General features: G+C 38.6%; 1 protein-coding gene across 1 annotated transcript in view; it reads right to left on the bottom strand.

Moving 5' to 3' along the window:
* Positions 1–23,485, bottom strand: part of LOC115513919 (adenylate cyclase type 10-like) — a 51,285-nt gene that overhangs the window by 22,892 nt on the left and 4,908 nt on the right. The window contains exons 4-15 of the mRNA XM_030315460.2: positions 22,724–22,867; positions 10,957–11,162; positions 10,610–10,700; positions 10,431–10,519; positions 9,637–9,828; positions 8,840–8,961; positions 4,480–4,556; positions 4,191–4,380; positions 3,642–3,697; positions 2,746–2,899; positions 2,395–2,584; positions 1,130–1,216 (exon numbers count right to left, since the gene is read on the bottom strand). Coding sequence (XP_030171320.1) covers positions 1,130–1,216; positions 2,395–2,584; positions 2,746–2,899; positions 3,642–3,697; positions 4,191–4,380; positions 4,480–4,556; positions 8,840–8,961; positions 9,637–9,828; positions 10,431–10,519; positions 10,610–10,700; positions 10,957–11,162; positions 22,724–22,867 — 1,598 coding nt within the window. The remainder of the gene's footprint in view (positions 1–1,129; positions 1,217–2,394; positions 2,585–2,745; positions 2,900–3,641; positions 3,698–4,190; positions 4,381–4,479; positions 4,557–8,839; positions 8,962–9,636; positions 9,829–10,430; positions 10,520–10,609; positions 10,701–10,956; positions 11,163–22,723; positions 22,868–23,485) is intronic.

The following is a 23,485-nucleotide window of genomic DNA, read 5'->3' as shown; positions in this document are numbered from 1 at the left end:
TTCAAATTTCACCATGAATTTCCCAACAGAAGTTTAAATAAAATGTTAATACAGGCTGGGGTTTTCAGAATAAAATGTCTTAAGTCCAGGTAATATTTTACTTTACAAACATAAAATATAACCATTGTATCTAATTTCTAAAGCAATGTACTGAGTTTCTTTGGACAAGAAAATACTCTTACTGAAAAACAAAATAAACATCAAAATATTCTCCAAATCAAACTTGAAGCTTTCAAATATTTAATTTTGGCAAAGGCTTCAAACTGTGTGGGAATGAATTCATAAGACTTTATATCCACAATTTCCAAACCAGGCTGCACATCAGAATTACCTGACTGCTTGTTAAAACTACCAACCACCAGGCCCCACTTTAAAAAAACATACTCATTTTTATCCACATTCCCCACTCCCCTGCTGCAGCAGGTATGGTGTTTACTGTAATACTTTTGTTTGTATTGTGTTCTTATAAAATGTGTGTCATTGTTTTGTCAAGCAAACTGTTTTTATGTAAATGCTACTGTATTACAGATCTCATTATTTCTCTCCTTTTATTCAGGATTATTTTTAAGACCACTCTGTTGCAACATTTTCATCTATTCCCTTACTTCTAAACTTCTGTATTACACTCTCCAGTGTTCATCCACGAGTTCATGCCAATACCTCCCTCGCCTCCACAATCACTGCAGTGAGCAGACTCCCTGGGACACAGATCCAGGAGGGGAAGCACTAGGTCTAGAGGATGCATGTTATTAAAATTTGACTAGTTACTTCTAGGCTGATTTCCAGAATGATGGTATCAGTTTCTGCTCATAGATATTTTTGACTCTGTAACCTGGGTTAAGGCTTGAGTGTATCTGTAATTAATAGGAGGTAAAACAGCTATCCACTTGCGTTTAGAAACTACTGTTTTAAAATTAACTAAAATTTCATTAAGAAACAAGGATCAGGGAAGAGCAAAGCATTTTTCTTGTATGCTATACAGGACTGATTCAAGGTTAAAGATAGATACAAACAATGAAGATATCAACAAATAGGGAGGCCTAAGTCAAGATGTGCTATGGAGAGATTAAAGTAAGTACAAACCATCTCCACATAGTAAGAGTTAAGGGTAAGTAGCAAAAGTACCCACCTCCTGGAGCACTTGAAAAAAACATGCCTTAACCTTCTTTTGTCTGGTCAGGTCATCCATGTGCGAAACTTTGAAGGATAAGGGAAACTAACCAAGAAAATTATTCATATATTAGCTTTTGCAGTGACAATCTAATAAAAATATACAGGTTCTCCAAAGGGAACAGAAAATGATTCTATCTTGAGTGAGAATGCGTTTCTTCTATTGGACTGGGCATAGGGACACAAATCCCAATCCAACATCAATATTTAGTTCAAAGAGTAAGATGGAAAATCCACTGGCAGTTTTGGAGCGATAGCTCCTCTCCATACTCAGACTCTGGCAAGCCCTTAAAGGGTCATGACTAAGAAGTAAAGGGACAGGTTGGACTTAGTGATGTCACTTTGGACAGCTCCAGTACCCCAGTTATTCCAAGCATACCAGAATGAATGAGCACATGAGACTTGTCAGAAAGAACTGCAACGAGTATCTCCTAACATTGTGCTAGGCCTAGGCACATGAGTTACCATGGACCTGAGAGTCAAAGTTAGGTTATTCCTCCACCACTTTGGCAAGGGTGAGTGAGGGCCTCGGGCAAGGCCTAAGACAGGGCTATGCTACGGAATGGGAGAAATTTTCATTTTCTCTATTTTCCTTTAGATAGAATGCCCTGTAGGTTTGGCAGATGAGGAGAAGTGATGGAGGATGAATAAGAATTATAGACCAGGGAATTCTTAGCCTGCTTACTGTTGGGTACCACATAAATCCTAGACCACTGGAAGCTTCTGAGATTCAGATGCTGGTTCAAGTGACATACTCCATGGTCAGGGTTAAAGAACAAAACGTTGCAACCGGCTTGAGAACACATGGATACAATTGCTGGGGATGCTCAACTGGCCAGTATCACCCAGACAGATTTAGCATTCTCATATTTATACTGTGATCTCTTATACTACTTCCTTTAAAATGTATGTGCAAATCATATAACGTACTATAATTATCATTTCACGGGCGAAAAAATTTAGGCTCAGACTAAGAGATCTGTGCCATGACATATGATTAGTATTGGAGTCAGTCCTAGAATCTATTCTTTTCAAAAAAGAGAAAGTCTGGGTTTTGGTGTCGAAGGGATTTCAAATCTCAATCCTGCCACTGCTAACTAAATGTTCTTAAGCTATACAGATATGGCCTAAGGGCATTAGATTAGAAAACAATTCTGAGTCCAACTATTCATCAAAAGTAACATCAGTAATCCAATTCGGAAAGCCACGGACGGCTTTCATTACCTTCACAAAGAAGAGGTCATTAAAAAGACAGTGAAGAGGTTCCTCCACCATCCCACAGAGCTGTTTGTGTAGGCACTCCTGGCGGTAATAGGCTGGACATGTGTCAATCTCAAAGAAGATGGCCATGAGGGTCTGGATGGCATAGAAGCACTGCTTGAAATCTGTTTCCTTCAGCTTCAATGGCAACACCCTGGTGAATGTCACTATGGTCACTGGGAGTCCCTTGACCCACAGAGAGGTTACTCACTCCACCAGCCCAAGGATACTGAGTCTAATGACAAAAGAGTCTCACCAACAAGAGAAAGGAGCCTCAAGAGAAGCAGACATTCAACCAGAAAGCAGGAGTCTTACCTGTGTCCTTCTTTCTGGGCCAGGAAGTTTATTTCAGCCAACAGCTGACTTTTGCCATAGCCTTTTCCACCTTCATACACAACTGCGTGCCCCTTCTTCTGGTGCAAACACCCCTGCTGTGCCATTCGAAAGGCTTCCAGTTCTTTTTCCCGATCTGTAGAGAGACAGGGAGTACCTAATACTCCTGTGCTTTTTGGTAGACACTCTATTATTTATTTTGCAAAGGTAATTCTCAGAATGGCTTCTCCCCTAGAACCCTGGGCAGAATCCCATTCTTTGATGAGGTTTCACATCTCTTTCCATAAAATCAACTCTGGACTATACAGAAGTGTGCTGGGCTTGGGGGTTCGCTCCAGAATTTAAGTAACAACATTAAGAATAATTAGACATCACATAGACATGGGAGCTACTGTATCTTCTTAGCTTTTTGTAAAAATTTCCATTGTAACAATTTAGTCCTCAAAGTTGGTCACTGCTATGTAAAGATAATAACCTAAGAGATACAAATTAAGACAAATATAAAGACAGGGAATACACAGTGTGGGACTTAACAGTCTTGTTGTTCTCTTTCCTGTCTCATGATGAGGAATTTCCCTCTAAAGATGATTCACAACAAGCTGAGCAGACCTCAACAGCCGAACTCTGACTTACAAAGATTCTTACTAAATGTTGGTACTTCTCAGGCACAGTGAGAAGACTCCATCTGAAGTGTAAACATTCAGCAAGGAAAAGAAATGGCAAGACTGCTTCAAAATGAACATAAATTCACTAAGAAGGCTGCTCTCTATTTTTTTAAATACAGGCTTAGAAGCATTTTGGTCTTGCATTTTTTTTTAAATCACATTTAACCGTCAATAGCTGAAAAAATACGAATTAAGGTAGGAAAGAAAACTCACCTAACAAAGGGTGATTTTTATTTCTCTCTCTGGCCAAATGTCTCTTCCCAAACATTCTGGGAAAAAGGACAAAGGGAAATGTGTCTATTAAAAATAGATTGGGATAGACAGAATATATATCTCTAAGTAGATAGAGAACAATTTGTGCTCATCAGCAAGTACCTTCAGACAACTAAAAAGGCCCAGAATTCTATATAAAAGAGTTTTAAAAAATTAAGCATCTTTGGGAGGAGGTAGGGGGGAGTTATTGTTCCAGGCTCAGAGAAGTAAATAAATTGTGAAGTACCCAAAGGAAAAGAAGAACATCCAGATTAGTGACCTACTGAATTCTCTTCCTGTTGGACAGCACTATAAAAGTTCACTCAGGAACTAGCTAAGAGCTAAACAAAAAAGCTAAAGATCTCACACACCAAACCCTCCTCTTATGTCTCTTATTCCAGCAAGCCAGGACTAGAAGCATCTTTCTTTCTAGTTTCATACAAACACTGGTTATTCCTATACCGATTGTGTAAAAGAGAGGAGAATAAACTATCACATAATGACACTCACATACATCTTCTATGGCCAAGGTATTCATACATCTTCCCTGGGTTGGAGATGTTTTTCATCATTTTCTCTGGGAGCTTCTTGAAGTTGTAAGCAGGTAGCATGGATCTTAGATATGTTACCTCATCACAGGACACCAAACCTGGATAAGCAGTTATCATTCTGGCCACAAGGCTCACCTTTGGGCCAATAACTGTGTCAGGGAGACAGTAAAGGATACAGAATTTTTGGACCATCTCCTCTACAATCATCCCCTAAGTCACAGAGGTAACAGGCCAATGTCCTATTCTACCTGTATATTCGTGTCTTGCTACTGCCCCAATCACACCGCAGAATACTGGTCCATTCGTGATACTGATGGAAACAAGCCTGGGGATCGGAAAAGCAACAGTGGGTAAGTACAGTTAGAAGCCTCCAAGTCAGGCACTCGATCTGTCACTCCTCAGATCAAGATGTCTAGTTTTAGAGCTCAGAATAGAAAAGGTCAGAGACTGCTGTCCGTCTATATCATATGATGCATACAAAGTACAAAGAAACAAAATAGTCCCCATACTCAAGGAGTTTTAGTCGGGGAGCTATTATCAGTAGAAAAACTAAATAAAAGTACCTTAGATCTGTTAGATCGTTTATATATGTTTTATATGTTTTTTGAAGTACTTTCAAATTGATTACCTCATCTGATCCTTTGAGGGGTAATTAACAACAAATACGTGAGGTATGCAGGGCAAATACTTTAACCCATTTGACAAACAAAAACAAAAGCAAAACCCACAACTGAAGGAGCTAATTAACTTTCTTAGAGTTACATAGCAGGAGTCAATAGTAGAGTCAGAATGAGAACTCAGGCCTCCTGACTCCTAGACCAATGTTATATCCTCTATACAATGCTGCCTCAAATAAAACTCCAAAATTAAAAGTAGATCAAAAGGTATCAGTACAGGGTTAATGGATCAAATAATGCTAGAATGTCAGAGTAAAGGAATAATCAGAAGGTCAGGCTGTTGATGGAAGCCTTCCGGAAGCAAATTAGTCTTTGGAATGTATTTTAAAAATGAGTAATATTTTCTCATTCATTCATTCATGCATGCATGCATAGGTTCGTTCATTTAACAAGCACTGACAAGTATGTATAGTACCAAGAACTGGCCTAGGTGTTTAAAATACCTTGCTCTGGAAAAGTTTAGTGTTGGGCAGAGGGAGGGTGGTAGAAATTGAGGGAGGTAAACAGACAAATTTATAAGTTAGCAAGACAAATACTACATATTAGAGATCAGTACAGCAAATTAAAGCAAACAGAATGGATGCATTAACTCACACTAGAGAGTTAGAAAAAGCACTCAGAAAGGAGAGGACATGACTGGACGTTTAAACTGAAGTACTGCCAAAGTGGGGCAACAGCATTGCATACAATGGGGAAAGGCAGAGACTCTGAAAAGCCTGCTGTGTTTGTGCAAAACAAAGCAGTTCAAGATGGCTACAGCACAGACAGTGTGTTGGGAGTAGGGAAAAGTGAAGGGAAAGTGGTCCTCCCTATGCCAGGGATGGGGAAGCACTAGACATATGAATTATTTAAAAGGGGGACATATACTGTTTCAGGTGAAGCAAAGGCTCAAAGGTGGCAAATTCATACAGTAGCAAGGGAATAATCAGATTTTCTTGATGTGAAAATTTCACGTGACAGATAAGATAGGCAGATGGACAAAGGAGGGTACAATGAGGCATAAATTAGTTTCAAGTTCAATCCACATATAAGCCATTTTCGCAGAGGCGTGAAAAGTGGCAACAATGCTAACATTATTGTCTCCTATTCCGTCAAAACTCTCCTGCCTTGCTCTAAGGCAGGATTGAAGACTCTTACCTGGGCCCATTGCTCAGGGTGGATAAGAGACACCCAAGACAAGAACCAGGCAGCTGACTCTGCTGCCACAGCAAGAATAAAAGACTAAACATCTGATGTTTCACCATGCTTCCTTGGTCTGCAATGCCCTTTCTTGCTTTCTCCAACTGCTGAACTCCTTCCCTTCTCAAAAGTTGCCTGTATAGTCAAGATTTCTCCAAGACCTCTAGGGAAAACTAACTCTTTCTTCCCAGAGCACTTTGCTGCAGCTCCTATAGCATTTTATTCCTGCACTTACATTTCAGGTTATTAAAGTTAGTTGTTTGCTTAGTGAAGGGGGTAATGTCTTATTTTTCTCTACCTCCATCACAACTAGCACAGTGCCTGGCTCAAGAGTAGTGTTCAATGAATGCTTGTTGAATGAATGAGTTTATGAATGAGATAAACTCAGCTAATTAACAAGGCTGTGGGAACAAAGCAAGTAATCCTTTTCTCACTTGGTCATTTCTTGTATCTTTCTACTGCACTTTAGAATCCCCCTTGTTCTTCCTGGCAGTCCATATTCCTTCTTCCTTTTTAAAAAGAGATTCTTCACTGATGAAAAATACACTCTTTATTCAACATATATAGAGATGAATAAAGAGGTGCTGAAAAACTATAATGACGAGATTCTGAGACTCACTCCCTGAATCTCAAAAATACCCTGGAGAAATAGTCACAAGCCAGAAAACAGAAAAGCCTGATCAATCATAGGACTCAGAGAATCCTCTTTCTTCGGTAAATGAACTGAAAACTGAAGGTGTTTCCTCGGTTAGAAAGGGGAATTTAGAAGATGACCCGAGGTGAACAGGGTCATTGAAAAAGGAGACATGGAATGTGGTTCTGGGTCTGGGTGAGGCTGATGTGATGCAGAGAGGCATGAGCAATAGTATTCGCTACTGATGACATCACACAGGCAACCCTGAGGCTACATCTCTACACTTGAATTTCAGGAGAAGGCGGCAAGCTTTAGCATCGTTAGTGCAGCATTTCCCAAAATATGCTCCTCAGAACATTCATTCTTCTGGATGTTTATAGGTCTTTCTGGAGAAAAGTGGCCATCAGGTAAATTTGGGAAATGTTGATTAAAACAAAATATAACAAATTTCTTTAAGTCTACCCAGAACCTTTGACGTTAATTTATATTGTGAACCTTTAAGAACGAAATATACTTTGCGTATCTTCCCAAACATATTTGGCCATGAAAATCTTCTTTTCATGATTTATTAAGGAACTAATGTTACTAAATTAGTAATTATCTTCAAGGAAAAAAACACTGACCTAGGAACCAGCTTTCAGGCTCTGGTATTGTCAAGCTATGTGGCTTACCAACATAACCTCTGGATCTTAGTTTCTGGATTCTTAGTTAAGAAGAGATCATCATCAGATGAAATGAACTCTCAGATTCTATCTAGCTCTTAAAATCTACTATATTCTAAAATCAATAAGACTGAAAGCATAAACTAGGCCTAAGAAATGACTATCTCATTCAGGAGTAAGGGCCAAGGGCAGGACTCTTAAAGGCCACAAGTCAATGTAAAATTCAACAGCACACAAGGACCAGCACTAGAAGCGATGGCCCAGCACACCCATACTACAGAGATAAGTGGGAAGTGGGCCGTAGGAGTATCTGCAGATCCCATCAAGTTGAAAAGAAGTGCCAACACATATCTACCTTGGGCTAAGAGTTTGACTATCTGTGAAGCAACCTATGTATCTTTCTTATTTGTAAAATAAAAAGTTGGGTCAGATAATTTCTAAGTTACTGCTCAGTACTAATATTCTATAAGAATATTACAGATATTATAATGCCTCTACAATGGTATCACATTAGTAATATATACTATGCCTTTTGGAGAGTATTTGCCTTTCATAAGAGGCAGCTGTGAGGTAATGAAAATGACACAAGATTTGAGGACAGAAGGTCTGGGTTTCATTACATGCTCTGCTATATGCTAGAAACTCCTCTTCTGTGGCCTTAGTTTCCTCATGTGTAAAAGAGGGATAAAAAACATTCACACTGGTAGCATATACTAAAGTATCCTACAAATGTTGGAGCACTATACAATTTTTATGCATCTTTGACTCGATGTTAATATTAAAAATAACTTTTCAAATCTATGTATATACCTTCCTCAGAGCTTTCTATTGAAAAAAAAAGTCACCTGAAAAATTCTAATCCACATTGTTATAGTGTGACTAGTGGAAAAATGGAATTTTCTTTACCTTCACTGGGACAAGGCTTTTGTAGAAGGTGGGAGGGGGGTGGATATGGAGGTGGGAGATCAGCTCAGTGAGAATTCCAGAAAATTCAGTGGGACTAATAAGATTGAAAGCCAAGAAGGAGAGCATTAACCAGTTGTGGTCCCTTCCTATCTTGGTAATTGCCCCACAACTTCTCTTCCCACATCCCTCCTCCCTGTAGATAGGCAGCCTTTGTTCTACATTCCCGCCACATACAGATATATTATTTGTATTACACTAATTTGCACATTTGCTTCTTCCTTTGCAGTGTTCTTGAACCTTGCTAGGTATATTCAGTTCCTCCCCCTTTTCCACCCACCCCATTAGGTGGCAACTTATCTTCATTTTCCCTGAGTATCTAGTACATAATTCTGTACCTAATGATTTCTTAAGAGATCTTATTTTCTGACTTCCCTTAGCACGCTCCCTCCCTTTTAGGCAGATTCTGGACACTCTCAACTCCTGCTACTTGGTACTCCCTCCTACCCTGGCTGAAGAGCCCCCTGGGGCCCTGCACCACCTTCCTCCTCACTTGGTCTCAGCAAGCTTCTCCCAGCAGAAGCTGAAGATGCTGAAGGAGCTCTCCAGGGCATGTGCGCACTCATCTGGCTTCTTATCCCCAGGAAGGCCAAAAACACAGAGGAACATGCAGCCCTGGGACAGAAGACGAAGAAGGAAACGAAAAGTTTACCTGGGGAAAGACTACGGCTTGCCACAACTGCACCGACTCCCCAGAATGAAGCCAGAGCCTTTCCCCACTGGTATCTGCTAGGAATGGTGAATTCTACAGGATTCATGAAATGGACACTCAGGGCCACATCAACATGGAGATTAAAAAAAGAAGAAATAAAATCTTGATTTAACTAACATTCAAAGGACTGAAACTTAAAACACAAGAAAAACTGATGTCCAGAACTTTTCAAAAATTCCATTTCTACTGTATGCCTTGAGCTAAGTCTACCTGCCCACGTTTTATTCACCTATAATGTCCTACATTATGATACTGCTCTTTTCAAGCTCCTTGATTATCAGAAATATCTGATTACATTTACTTTACTAATAGAGGCAGAAAAATATTCTTTTACTCTGACAAAGATTTTTCAACTAGAGTTGAATGAAAAAGGATATGGAAAGTAATTCTCAGGTACCCTGAAAATGAAATTAACTAGAACTTCCCATTCCTAAACTATTATTAGTTGAACTTTCAATGTCATATAGCTTGTCACAAAAGAAAAAGCAGGGAATCTGACTTACATGTGTGTTATGTGAGATACAAGACTATTATTCCCTCACTTCTAATGCTGATGGGTCAAGTTTCCTTGTACTTACTTTCTCAAACATAAAGATCCGGCTCAGCTGGCCACCCCCTTTCTCTATGACTGTGGAGATGTACAGGGCAGCCTCCTGGATAAGATGACACAAATGCAACACCCATGCTGACTTGTGGAACTCTAGGCTGACCAAAACCATAGTCACGGTACGGAATTCGGATACATACTCCGTAGGCTGCCCTTCATCAATCTGCAAAGACAAAGTGAGTTATCGGGCCTGTATCTTCAACTCTCAGTACCATGTTTAGGCATTTAAAGCCTATATTCCACGGTGAGTATGAGAAAAAAAACTTACAGACAAAAAACTTAAAATTCAGGTTTGAGAGGTATAGAAGATGTACCAACCAGTGCGCTTGGAATTAAAACTGACTTTAAACCTAATTTACTGATGAAATCTGCCAGGATTTTATGTTTTCTTTACATGAGTTAGTTTGATATGTCCATTCTATTAGTCATTGTATCACTTACTACGGGATTCACATAAATTCTATATACACAGTCAATCAATGCATATTTACCAAGCATATACTCTCTACCCTGTTAATAATGTACTAGCTTCTAGAGGGACAAACTGAAAAACAAATATGGCTTCCACTTTCCAGAACTGAGAAATCTGAACTGGTAGGACATGTCTTCATAGTAACTGGTACAGACAGGGAAATCTGCTGGCGTTACCATGGAGAGCAGGAGATGAACTGGATCAACATGAGAAGGTCATCACATATAAATATACACTTGTTGACATAAACACACACACACAGTCTACACGATGACTCAAGAACTAGAAAATACCTTTTTCAAAAGGTTTTTCATTATGTGCTTCCGCAGGGTTTGTTCAAGTGCAGAGTCTGGATCCAAATCCAGGGCAGTCCTTAAAGTATCTGAGAAAAGGAAAACAAAATGTCTCCAACCACACAGAAGATTTAACTTTAAACATTTTGGGCTTGGGTAAAAAGGACCAAGTAACTTACCAGCACTTGTCTGGTAATGTGGCAGGTAATCGAGGCACTTGTCAAAATGCTCATCAAAATCAAATGGGTCAATGATCCGCATATCTCTTAACTACAGAAAGGAAACTGCTCAATTGTGTGCCCAACCACCAAATGGATCACCGATGCCATTTCCCTTTTTTATCATTTATCTTTCCAACCTTATTGTTCTGCTCTATCTTCCTGGGAGCATATCCCCCACCTCCCTCCAAAACAGAGTTCCAATGGTCATTGGTTTGGTCAAGCCATATTTGACCACCACCAGAGCACTGCCCTGTGCAGTAGGAGGGCCTTTTCAGGATGTGCAATGGATGGGACCAGCCTCCTACCTTCACAGCTTCATCCTCCCTCATGATTTCCACTTCAAACATGTACTGCTCACAGAGCTTCCAGCAGTTCCAGGACAAGACAATCTCATTTGCCTGAGCCAAACGCTGAGCTAACTGGACATCATCTACATCCTGCCCAACCACCAAGAGGTACTGTCGTTGCTCATCTCCAACAATAACCTGGGAGATCTGACCTGCAGACAGACCTATCCAGAAAAAAAGAGACAAGTGGTGAACAGCCAAACTTAATTGGAAAACCATGAAAAGGATGGGTCTGGAATCCTCACATTGCTCTATGCATCAAGCCAATCTTGTTATTGCAGAAATATTGGGTGAGCTTACCTTCAAAAATATTACCTTGCCCCAGATTTCCTTCTGTCTTAAGCACACCTAGAGATATTCAAACAAGCCTGGGTTGGATGGGGGAAGAAGCAAGAGATCCTAGGTCTCTAAGAGTCTTCTCTTTAAATTGCTTTTGTAATAATCAGTTAGGTCCTGATGGCAGAGACCATATGGTTATGCTCAGAAACTGCTGCCATGGTGACCATACCATCCCTCCTCAATGTGTAATCAGGACTAAGTGAGAAGACAATCAGTATTTTACCAGACTTGGGCTTTGCCATACACTTTTATTCTACCTTCTGTTTTTCTTACCCTAAGGCATTTCTTACTGCTAATATAGCTGAAAAACTGGTTTGCTTGCCAGGGGAAAAAAAGGACTATATCCAAGTTAAGTCTGCTCTTAGCTAAGTTATCCAATCTTTTTACTTTCCTTCTTTTCAAAATTTTATTTAAATTCTATAGTTAACATACAGTGAAATATTACCCAGTCTAGGCTAAAATCAAAGGGAAAATAGTTTTAAAATAATAGCAGAGACATATACTTTTGGCCAACATGGCTTAACAGGTCATGAATTTAGCATAATGTCTGGAACAACTAAGAAACTAGAAAAAACACACAAAGCAACACTTTTCAAGATACTGGACATCAGGAAATGAAGGACAATGATGCCTGAGAGACGGGGAATAAACAAGGTGAGCTTGTTTACCTTACCGCAGCTTACTGCATGGAAGAGTTTCCAGGACATCTCAGGGTGGGGAAACCCAGGTATAACCCAGAAGACTCAAGTTAGGGAAACAGAGCTAAGAGTCTGAGGGCCAAGGTGGCTAGAGTTCACAGGGCATTGTGAGTACTGGAGAGAAGTGTACAGAGAGAGAATTCCAGAGATCTTTACCAGGTCCCCCACAAGTCTTGAGCTGAGTACTAATGAGTGCATCAATGTGAGTAAACTACCTGAAACCAGGGAAAGAACCACCTGAAAAGATTAGAAGGAACAATCCCCAGTATCGCACAGGGCTGGCCTAGTCTCACTGGCCATATTGTCAAACTTAGTAATTCACAGCAGATTAGGTGTAGTACTCAGAGGGGTTTGCCTCAGCAATGGGGCAAAACCAGCCCTAGACTAAACACTGCTCTGGTCCCATTCAACAAAGTTTAAAAACAAAAGAAAAAAAAATCAAGCTAACCACATCCCAGAATAATGCTCAAGAATATTTATAGAAGTATAAAAAAAAAAAACCCAGCACCCAACAAGGTTAAATTCACAATGTCTGGCACACACCCAAAATAACCAGGCATGCAAAGAAAAGGAAAATATGATCCACAATGAGGAGAAAAATCAATCAATCAAGCCCAACCCAGAATAACACAGATGAAAGAATTAGTAAATAAGAAAAGTAAAAGTTATAACTATATTCCATATATTCAAGAATCTAGAAAAAAGACTAAACAAGTCTACTAGAGACACTGCAAAAAAAAAAAAAAAGTCTATACACTTGAAAATACAGCAATAGAAACTATCCAAAATGAAACACAGGGAGAAAAACGAGAGAAACAATGAATACAAAATCAGTGAGTTGTAGGACAATTTCAAGCAATCTAATATGTGTGTAACTGGACAGAGGAGGAAGAAGAGAGAACAAATTATTTGGAGAAATAATTGTAGAATATTTTCTAAATTTGATAAAAACCAAAACTGTATACATCCAAAAAGTTCAATGAGCCACAAGCACAAGAAAAATGAAGAAAACTATACCAAGGGACATCATAACCATATTACTTAAAACCAACTGTAAAGAAAAAAAAATCATAAGAGAAACCAGAGGGGAGAAAAAGACATTATATACAAAGAAACAAAGATAAAGATGAAAGCATATTTCTTATTGGAAATGCTGCAAGCTAGAAGACAGTAGAACAACAATTTTAACATAATAGAAAAAAATACCCAGCAACCTAGAATTCCATACCTACTTTCAAAAACCGAGGTGAAATAAAGATTTTTTTTTTTTTTAGACATACAAGAGCTGACCCATCTCTTGCAAACCCATACTATGAGAAATGTTAAAAGTGTTCTTCAAACAGACAATAAGTGTTAACAAACACATGGACAAATTGGGACTCTCATACATTCCTGGTGAGAAAGTAAAACGGTGCAATCACTTTGGAAAAAAGATTAGCAATTTCTTAAAAAGTTAGACCTATATCTACCATATGACCTAGCCCTTTCACTTCTACATAGTATATTTACCCAAGAGAAATAAATGCATATGTCTACTCAAAGACTTGTACACAAATGTTCATAGTAGCTTTATTTGTAATAGCCAAAAACTGACAACCCAATTGTCCATCAAAAAGTGAATGGAGGGGCGCCTGGGTGGCGCAGTCGGTTAGGCGTCCGACTTCAGCCAGGTCACGATCTCGTGGTCCGTGAGTTTGAGCCCCGCGTCGGGCTCTGGGCTGATGGCTCAGAGCCTGGAGCCTGTTTCCGATTCTGTGTCTCCCTCTCTCTCTGCCCCTCCCCCGTTCATGCTCTGTCTCTCTCTGTCCCCCAAAAAATAAATAAACGTTGAAAAAAAAAAAAAAAGTGAATGGATAAACAATAGAATTCAATAGAATACTACACAGCAATAAAAAGGAATGGACTACTGATACATTCTACAACAGTCTTTAAAAATGTAAAATAATCTCTAATGACAAAAAAAGGATATCAGAGACTTCTTGAGGATAGGGAGGGGAGCGTAGGAGGAAGGGTTATGAAAGGGGATGAGGAGAAGCATCTGGTGGCTCAGTCGGCTGAGCATCCAACTCTTGATTTTGGTTTAGGTCATGAGCCCAGGGTGGTGGGATTAAGACTCGCATTGGGCTCTGTACTGAGCATGGAGCCTGCTTAAGATTCTCTCTCTCTCTCTCTCTCTCTCTCTCTCTCTCTCTCTCTCCCTCTCCCTCTCTCTCCCCCCTGTCCCTTTTCCCCACTTGCACTCACTCTCTCTCTTAAAGTCCATCAACTGATGAATGGATAAAGAAACTGTGGTTTATATACACAATGGAGTACTACATGGCAATGAGAAAGAATGAAATATGGCCCTTTGTAGCAACGTGGATGGAACTGGATAGTGTGATGCTAAGTGAAATAAGCCATACAGACAAAGACAGATACCATATGTTTTCACTCTTATGTGGATCCTGAGAAACTTAACAGAGACCCATGGGGGAGGGGAAGGAAAAAAAAGTGAGGTTAGAGTGGGAGAGAGCCAAAGCATAAGAGACTCTTAAAAACTGAGAACAAACTGAGGGTTGATGGGGGGGCGGGGAGGGGTGGGAGGGAGAGAAGGGTAGGTGATGGGCATTGAAGACGGCATATTTTGGGATGAGCACTGGGTGTTGTATGGAAACCAATTTGACAATAAATTTCATATATTAAAAAAAAGGGGCACAAAGAAATTTTAGTGAGTGATGGATATGTACATTACCTTGATTGCAGTGCTGGCTTCAAAAGTGTACAAATGTTATTTATGTACAGTTTCAATTATGAGTTATCCATCAACAAAACAAAAAAACAACAAAAAAATGCTACAACAGGAAAGATGCCATATAATTCAGAATAGAATTCTTTAGACTCCTCCTCAAATTGTAAATGAATAGGTCAAGGCAACTTTTGCCCTTCATTCAGAAACCCCTTAATGTTTCTGGACTTCTGTGAAGGAGCATTGTGTATAGAGCTCCCCCTCCAGTCCTGGCTCTGTCATCGATGAAATTTTTGTCTCTGTGTGCAACTTTTTAATCTTTATCGTATTATATTTCTGATTATGTAATACAATAACATAGTTCAAAAATCAGACCATGGAAACAATATACCTTAAAAATTCTTGATTCTGACTTCTGGGGAAGATGGTGGAGTAGGAGGACCCTAAACTCAACTTATCCCAAACATACAACTAGATAATACTCGCATCAGGGCAAACAACCCAGGAAAGGACCCAAAGAGTGGCCAAAACAAACCCCACAACTAAATGTAGAGAAGATGCCACATTGAAAAGGGTAGTAAGGGTGGAGACCTGATGGGAACCTAAACCCATGGGTGTGACCATTGGAGGGAGGGAGCTGTGGGCAAGAGGGGCAAGAAGCACACTGGGGAGGAGCCTACAGGGGGAAGAAAAATCCCTATAGCATTCGGCTTTGAAAATCAGAGGGGCTGAATTTCATGAGTGCTTATAACCAGTGGGACTTTAAAAATAAGTGGGCGTGGCTCTGAGAGAGCTCAGCTAGTGATAGGAAACTGAGCCCCTGCCCTGAAAGAGACAGCACAGCAAATAACATGTGGAGATACAGCTTGGAAGCAGCAGTTTGAAAGGCACCTGGGGCTTATGGGAGGGAGAGTTAGTTATTAATCTCAGAGTTTGCTGAGGGACTTCTCCAGAAACAAAGGAGCTGGCAGGAGCCATTTCCCTTCTGAACCCTTCATCATAAATACACAGCCAGCTGTGAGAACCAGTACAGTGACAGCACTTACTACCTAACATGCTTACACTGCACCCCACCCCCTCTAGCCAGACAGACCTGCCTCAGTCCTGGTGCTGTGGATCCCCTTGCCCAGAAAACCCAGGCAATCCTCGCCAACAATGCATCTCCTGATCTCCCATGGAGGATGCACACACCCTGTTAAAACTGCATACCCTACCTTTGTGTGCTGTCCAGAGTACCCAGACCAGCTGGCCTCCGCAGCAGCTGTGTGCGCCCTGTAGAGGAGAACCAGTGCCACCTAGTTAAAAGTGCACATCCTGCCCGCTACTTTCAAGAGCAAGAGATGTAGCTGACTTTCCTAACACACAGAAACAGACACAGATAGGCAAAATGAGGGGACAGAGGAATATGTCACAAATGAAAGAACAGGACAAAATCACAGCAAGAGACCTATGTGAAATGGATATAAGTAACATGGCTGACAGAGAATTTAACATAATGGTCATAAAGATACTCACTGGACTCAAGAAAAGAGTGGAGAACATCAGTGAGACCCTAAGGAAGAAGTAACAAACAAAAAAGAACCAATCAGAGATGAAAAACACAATAGACGAAATTAAAAATAAACTTGATAGAATAGCAGGCTGGAAGAAGCAGGGGAGCAAATCAGTGAACTAGAAGACAGAGGAATAGAAAGTAATCAAGCTGAAAAAATGAGAGAAAAAAGAATTATGCAAACTGAGAATAGACATAAGGGAACTCAGTGATGCCATCAGGTGTAATAACATCAAGTGTAATAGGGATTCCAGGAAAAGAGACAGAAAAGGGAGCAGAAAATTTATTTGAAGAAACAGTAGCTGAAAACTTCCCTAATCTGGGTAAGGAACCAGATACCTAGATCCAGGAGGTACAGATCCCCCAACAAAATCAGCCAAAGTTATTCAGACAGTTAGATAGGAATCACAATGCCAGGAGTCACAGAGATCCCCCAACAAAATCAACCAAAGTTAGACAGTAATCAAAATGCCAAAAAGTAATGATAAAAAAAATTAAGCAGCAAGAGGAAAGACGACACTTACATACAAGGGAAATTTCCCCCATAAGACTATCAGTGGTTTTTTTCAGCAGAAACTTTGCAAGTCAAAAGGGAATGGCATGATATATTCAAAGTGCTGAAAGGGAAAAATCTAAAGCTAAGAATACTCTACCCAGCAAGGGTAGCATTGAGAATAGGAGAGATAAACCATTTATCAGACAAACAAGAACTAAAGGAGTTCTGACCACTAAATCAGCCCTACAAGAAATATTAAAGGGGACTCTTTGAGTGGAAAGACCATAAGTGAGAGTATGAAAAAGAGGAAACACAAAAGTGGTAAACATAAGTATTTCTTTCTTTTTTTTTTTTTTTTTTAACGTTTATTTATTTTTGAGACAGAGAGAGACAGAGCATGAACAGGGGAGGGTCAGAGAGAGAGGGAGACACAGAATCCAAAGCAGGCTCCAGGCTCCAAGCTGTCAGCACAGAGCCTGACGCGGGGCTCGAACTCACGGACCACGAGATCATGACCTGAGCCAAAGTCGGCCGCTTAACCGACTGAGCCACCCAGGCGCCCCAAACAGAAGTATTTCTGTAAAAACAAAACAAAACATTCACAAAATAAAAGGATGTAAAACATGATACCATATACCTAAAACATGGAGGGGAGAGGAGTAAAGAATAGGTTCGAACTTAAGTGACCATCAACTTAATATAGACTGCTATATGAAGAGGTTATATACAAACCTGATGGTAGCCATAAATAAAAAACCACAAATAGATATGCAAAGAATAAAGAGACAGGAATCCAAGTATATCACTAAAGAAAACCAGCAAAGTATGAAAGAGAGACAGACAGGAAAGGACCAGAGAAAAACTACAAAAATGACAAGTAACAAAATGGCAGTAACTACATATCTAACTATAATTACTTTAAATGTAATCATTTACAATCAGAAGACATAGGATGACAGAGTGGATAAAAAAACAAGACACTCATTTCAGACCAAAAGATACCTGCAGATTGAAAGTGAGGGGATGGAGAAATATATATCATGTGAATGCATGACAAAAGAAAGCTGGAGTAGCAATACTTGTATCACACAAAATAGACATAAAACAAAGACTGTAACATGAGACAAAGAAGGACACTATATAATAATAAAGGGACAATCCAATCAGAAGATACAACAATTGTAAATATTTATGCACATAACATGAAAGCACCCAAATACATAAAATAATTAGTAACAAAAAAAAAGAACTAATCAATAATAATACAATAGTAGGAGACTTTAACACTGCATTTATATCAATGGACAGATCGTTTAAACAGATCATCAACAAGGAAACAATGGCTTTGAATGACACACTAGACTAAGTAGACTTAACAGATATATTCAAAACATTCCATCCTAAAACAGCAAAATACACATTCTTTTCAAGTGCACATGAATGTTCTCCAGAATGGATCACATATTAGGCCACAAAACAGGCCTCAACAACTTCAAGAACACTGAAGTCATACCAAGCACCTTTTCTGACCACAATGCTGTGAAACTACAAGTCAACCACAAGAAAAAAATCTGTAAAGACCACAAATACACGTAGGTTAAATCACATGCTACTGAGCACTGAATGGGTCAACCAAAAAATCAAAGAAGAAATCAAAAAGTACATGGAAACAAATGAAAATGAAAACACAACAGTCCCAAACCTTTGGGATGCAATAAAAGCAGTTCTAAGAGGAAAGTTTATGGCAATACAGGCCTGGCTCAAGAAGCAAGGAAAATCTCAAATAAACAACATAACTTTACATGTTAAGGACAAAAACCAAAACCAGCAGAAGGAAGGAAATAATGAAGATTAGAGACGAAATAAATGATATACAAACAAAAACAATAGATCAATGAAACTAGATGGTTCTTTGAAAAGATCAACAAAATTAATAAATCTCTAGCCAAACTCATAAAAAAAAAAGAGCACTCAAATAAACTCACAAATGGAAGAGAAAAAATAACTAACACTACAGAATTACAATTATAAGAGAATATTATGAAAACTATATGCAAAAAATTTGGAAAACCTAGAAGAAATGAATAAATTCCTAGAAATATATAACCTACCAAAATTGAAGCAGGAAGGAATAGAAAATTTGAACAGACCCATAACCAGCAAAGAAATTGAATCAATAAGCAAAAAACTCCCAACAAACAAAAGTCCAGGGCCAGATGTCTTCACAGAGGAATTCTACCAAACATTTAAAGAAGAGTTAATACCTATTCTTCTTAAACTATTCCAAAAAATAGGACATGGAAAACTTCCAAATTCATTCTATGAGGCCAGTATCACTGTGATACCAAAACCAGATAAAGACAGCACACAAAAAAGAGAACTACAGGCCAATGTCTCTGATGAACATAGATGCAAAAATCCTCAACAAAATACAGTACCGGCAAACCAAAGTCAACAATACATCTGAAAAATCACTCACCACAATCAAGTGGGATTTATTCTCAGGATGCAAGCGTGGTTTAATATTTGAAGATCGATCAATGTGATACATCACATTGGTAAGAGAAAGGATAAAAACAACCATATGATCATTTCAACAGATAAAGAAAAAGCATTTGACAAAGTACAACATCCATTCATAACAAAAGCCCTCAACAATGTAGGTTTAAAGGGAACATACCTTAACATAATAAAGGCCATATAAAAAAACCTCACAGCTAACACCATCCTTCATGGGGAAAAGCTGAGAGCTTTTCCCCTAAGGTCAGGAACAAGTCAAAGATGTCCACTCTCCCCACTTTTATTCAACATAGGACTGGAAGTCCTATCAGACAACAAAAGGAATAAAAGGCATCCAAATTAGAATGGAAGAAGTAAAATTCTCACTATTTGCAATGACATAATACTATAAACACTCCACCAAAAAACTATGAGAACTGATAAATGAATTCAGTAAAATTGCAGGACACAAAATCTACGTGCAGAAATCTGTTGCATTTCTATACACTAATAATGAGGCAGTTGAAGGAGAAATTAAGAAAACAATCCCATTTACAACTGTACCAAAAGTAGTAAGATACCTAGGAATAAACCTAACCAAAAAGGTGAAAGACCTATACTCTGAAAACTATAAAACACTGATGAAAGAAATTGAAGGTTACACAAAGAAATGGAAAGACCTTCCATGCTCATGGAATGGAAGAACAAACATTGTTAAAATGTTTACACTACCCAAAGCAATCTACAGATTTAATGCAATCCCTATCAAAATACCAACATCATTTTTCACAGAGCTAGAACAAACAATTCTAAAATTTGTATAGAACCACAAAAGACCCCCAAATAACCAAAGCAATTTTGAAAAAGCAAAGCAAAGCCAGAGGGATCATGATTCCAGGTTTCAAGTTATATCACAAAGCTGTAGTAATTAACAGTACGGTACTGACACACAAACAGACAGATCAATGGAATAGAACAGAAAACCCAGAAATAAACCCACACTTATACAGTCAATTAATCTGTGGCAAAGCATGGAAAAATATCCAGTGGGAAAGACAGTCTCTTCAACAATGGTGCTGGAAAACTGGTCAGTTACATAAAAGAATGAAATTGGACCACTTTCTTACACCATACACAAAAATAAACTAAAAATGGATTGAAGACCTAACTGTGAGACCTGAAACCATAAAAATCCTAGAAGAAAGCACAGCCAGTAATGTCTCAGACATTGGCCATAGTAACATTTTTCTAGATATGTCTCTTGAGGCAAGGAAAACAAAAGCAAAAATAAACTATTGGGACTACATCAAAATAAAAATCTGCACAGTGAAGGAAACAATCCACAAAACTAAAGGCAATCTACTAAATGGGAGAAGATATTTGCAAATGACATATCTGCTAAAAGGGTTAGTACCTAAAATATATAAATAACTTACACAAGTCAACAACAAGAAGACCCAAATAATCCAACTAAAAAATGTGCAAAAGACATGAACAGACATTTCTCCAAAGTGGACATATACAGATGGCCAACAGACACATGAAAAGATGCTGAATACCACTCACCATCAGGGAAATACCAATCAAAATTACAATAAGATATCACTTCGTCCCTGTCAGAACAGCTGAAATTAAAAACACAAGAAACAAGTGTTGGAAAGGACAGGGATAAAAAGGAACCAACTCTCTTGCACTGTTGGTGGGAATGAATGCAAACTGGTGCAGCCACTGTGGAAAACAGTACAGAGGTTCCTCAAAAAGTTAAAAATAAAACTACCCTACTATCCAGTAATCATACTACTGGGTACGTATCCAAATAATACAAAAATACTAATTCAAAGGGATACTTGCATGCCTACGTTTATAGCAGCATTATCTACAATAGCCAGATTATGGAAGCAGCCCAAGTATCCATCAATAGATGAATGGATAAAGAAGATATGGTGTATATATACACAATGGAATATTATGCAGCCATTAAAAGAATGAAATCTTGCCATTTGCGATGACATGGATAGAGCTAAGAGTATAATGCTAAGCAAAGTAAGTCAGAGAAAGACAAATATCATATAATTTCACTCCTATGTGGAATTTAAAACAAAACAAATAAGCAAAAGAAAAAAGAAAGACAAACCAAGGAAGAGACTATAGAGAACAATCTGATGGTTATCAGAGGGAGGTTGGGGTAGGGGGATGGGTTAAATAGGTGATGAGGATTAAGGAGTGCACTTGTGATGAGCACTGGGTGATGTATGGAATTATTGAATCACTATATTGTACACCTGAAACAAATATAACACTGTATGTTAATTATACTGGAATTAAAATTAAATTCTTGATTTCATCTATGTGTCTATCTACACTATTTTCCTCCAATAGTTAACTTTTATTCATTTCTTATATATCTTGCCAGTGTTTCCTTATACAAATATGAACAAACAAGAAAAATTCCTACTTTCCGTCTTTATAAAAAAGGTAGCATACCAAACACAGTGCTTTGCATCTTGCTTTTCTCAACTATATTTTTAAGATATTGTTATATCACAATATCTTTTTTTTAAGGCTTCAGAAAAGCTGAGTAGACAAATTGTTGTTTATTTATCCAGTTTCCTGTAGATCATTTTTAATCTTTTATTACAAAACATATTGCAATGAATAATCTCGTACATATAACATTTCATACATACTCAGGTATATCTATAGGATAAATATTCACAAGTGGGACTGCTGGGTTGAAGAATAATGCATTTGTAATCTTGACAGAGATTACTGAATTATTCTTTAGAAGTTGTGCTGCTGTTGACTCTCACCAGCAATGTATGAAATGTTTATTCTTATTGCCTTATCAACACTGTGATCAGCATCTGAATTTTTATGTATCTATAGGTGAGAAATAGTCTCAATGTACTTTCAATTGGCATTTTTATTATGAAATTGAACATCTTTTCACATTTTAAAAGATGTATTTGGGGGCGCCTGGGTGGCACAGTCGGTTAAGCGTCCGACTTCAGCCAGGTCACGATCTCGCGGTCCGTGAGTTCGAGCCCCGCGTCGGGCTCTGGGCTGATGGCTCAGAGCCTGGAGCCTGTTTCCGATTCTGTGTCTCCCTCTCTCTCTGCCCCTCCCCCGTTCATGCTCTGTCTCTCTCTGTCCCAAAAATAAATAAACGTTGAAAAAAAAAATTAAAAAAAAAAAAAAAAAGATGTATTTGTCTATGTACTATCAATTCATGTCATTTGCTATTTTTCCCTTAAAATGTTAGTCTTCTGTTGATTTTGAGGTATTCTATTTCTAATATTCACCCTTTGTGTACATGATACAAGGTGCAAATATTTTTTTGCCAGGTTGTTATTTATAATTAGAATTTTTTATAGTTTTTTGTTTGTTTTAATGAGCACTCTTTTAGTAGCTACTACCTATCTTTAGCTGCAGGTCCTGGCCTTCTTTGGTATGGTAGATCCCAAATTTCTCCTGTATCTCCAGACTGCATTTTGCCACCAGGGTAATGATGTCACTCAGTTGATTCTGTTTCACCGTCCAGAGTGCTAGGAGCACATTCCCTACAGAGACAGAAGACAGGCTAACGGGGATTGAATGTCTGGGTTCACCTGATCCGGGTAGAACCCCCAGTTATGCAGAACGTATCATACAAGGTGTTAGGCGAGGTTTCTTGGACCTGTACATTATGCTTGGTTAAAATACTGCCTTAGAACCTCAAAACGACTCATCATACAAAACCATGACGAGGCAGAAGCTGAAATGTTCCTAATGTTTAAGAATATTTTTCTTAAATATTAGAAATATTAGAGGGAAGAATCTTCTCCTAAGGAATACTTTACTTAAATATTAGAAATATTAGAGGGAAGAATCTTCCCTCCACCAGTATACTAATAGAAAGGGAAGGGTACTAGCCAAGAGGTTCATAAAATATAGGTTCATGTTCAAATCTAATTTCAAGGGTGGTTTAATTAAGTTTAACTTAAAAAAAGAGGCCAACTCTTTGGCATATAGCTGTTAATGTTAATGATCTTAAGAGTTCTCCAGATAGGAGATTTTGACTCCTCCCTATCTTACATATAGCCTCTGCTCTTGAGGACAAAGTTTCTCATTAATTTTCTCATGAATGCTTTATAGGCACTTATTTTTCTGTCGCTCAATCTAAGCAAATTGTTAGGCAC

Source organism: Lynx canadensis, chromosome B2 (genome assembly GCF_007474595.2).
Source record: "Lynx canadensis isolate LIC74 chromosome B2, mLynCan4.pri.v2, whole genome shotgun sequence".
Classification (NCBI taxonomy): Eukaryota; Metazoa; Chordata; class Mammalia; order Carnivora; family Felidae; genus Lynx; species Lynx canadensis.
The sequence above is the reverse complement of the archived record's forward strand: the minus strand, read 5'-3'. Positions and strand labels throughout refer to the sequence as shown.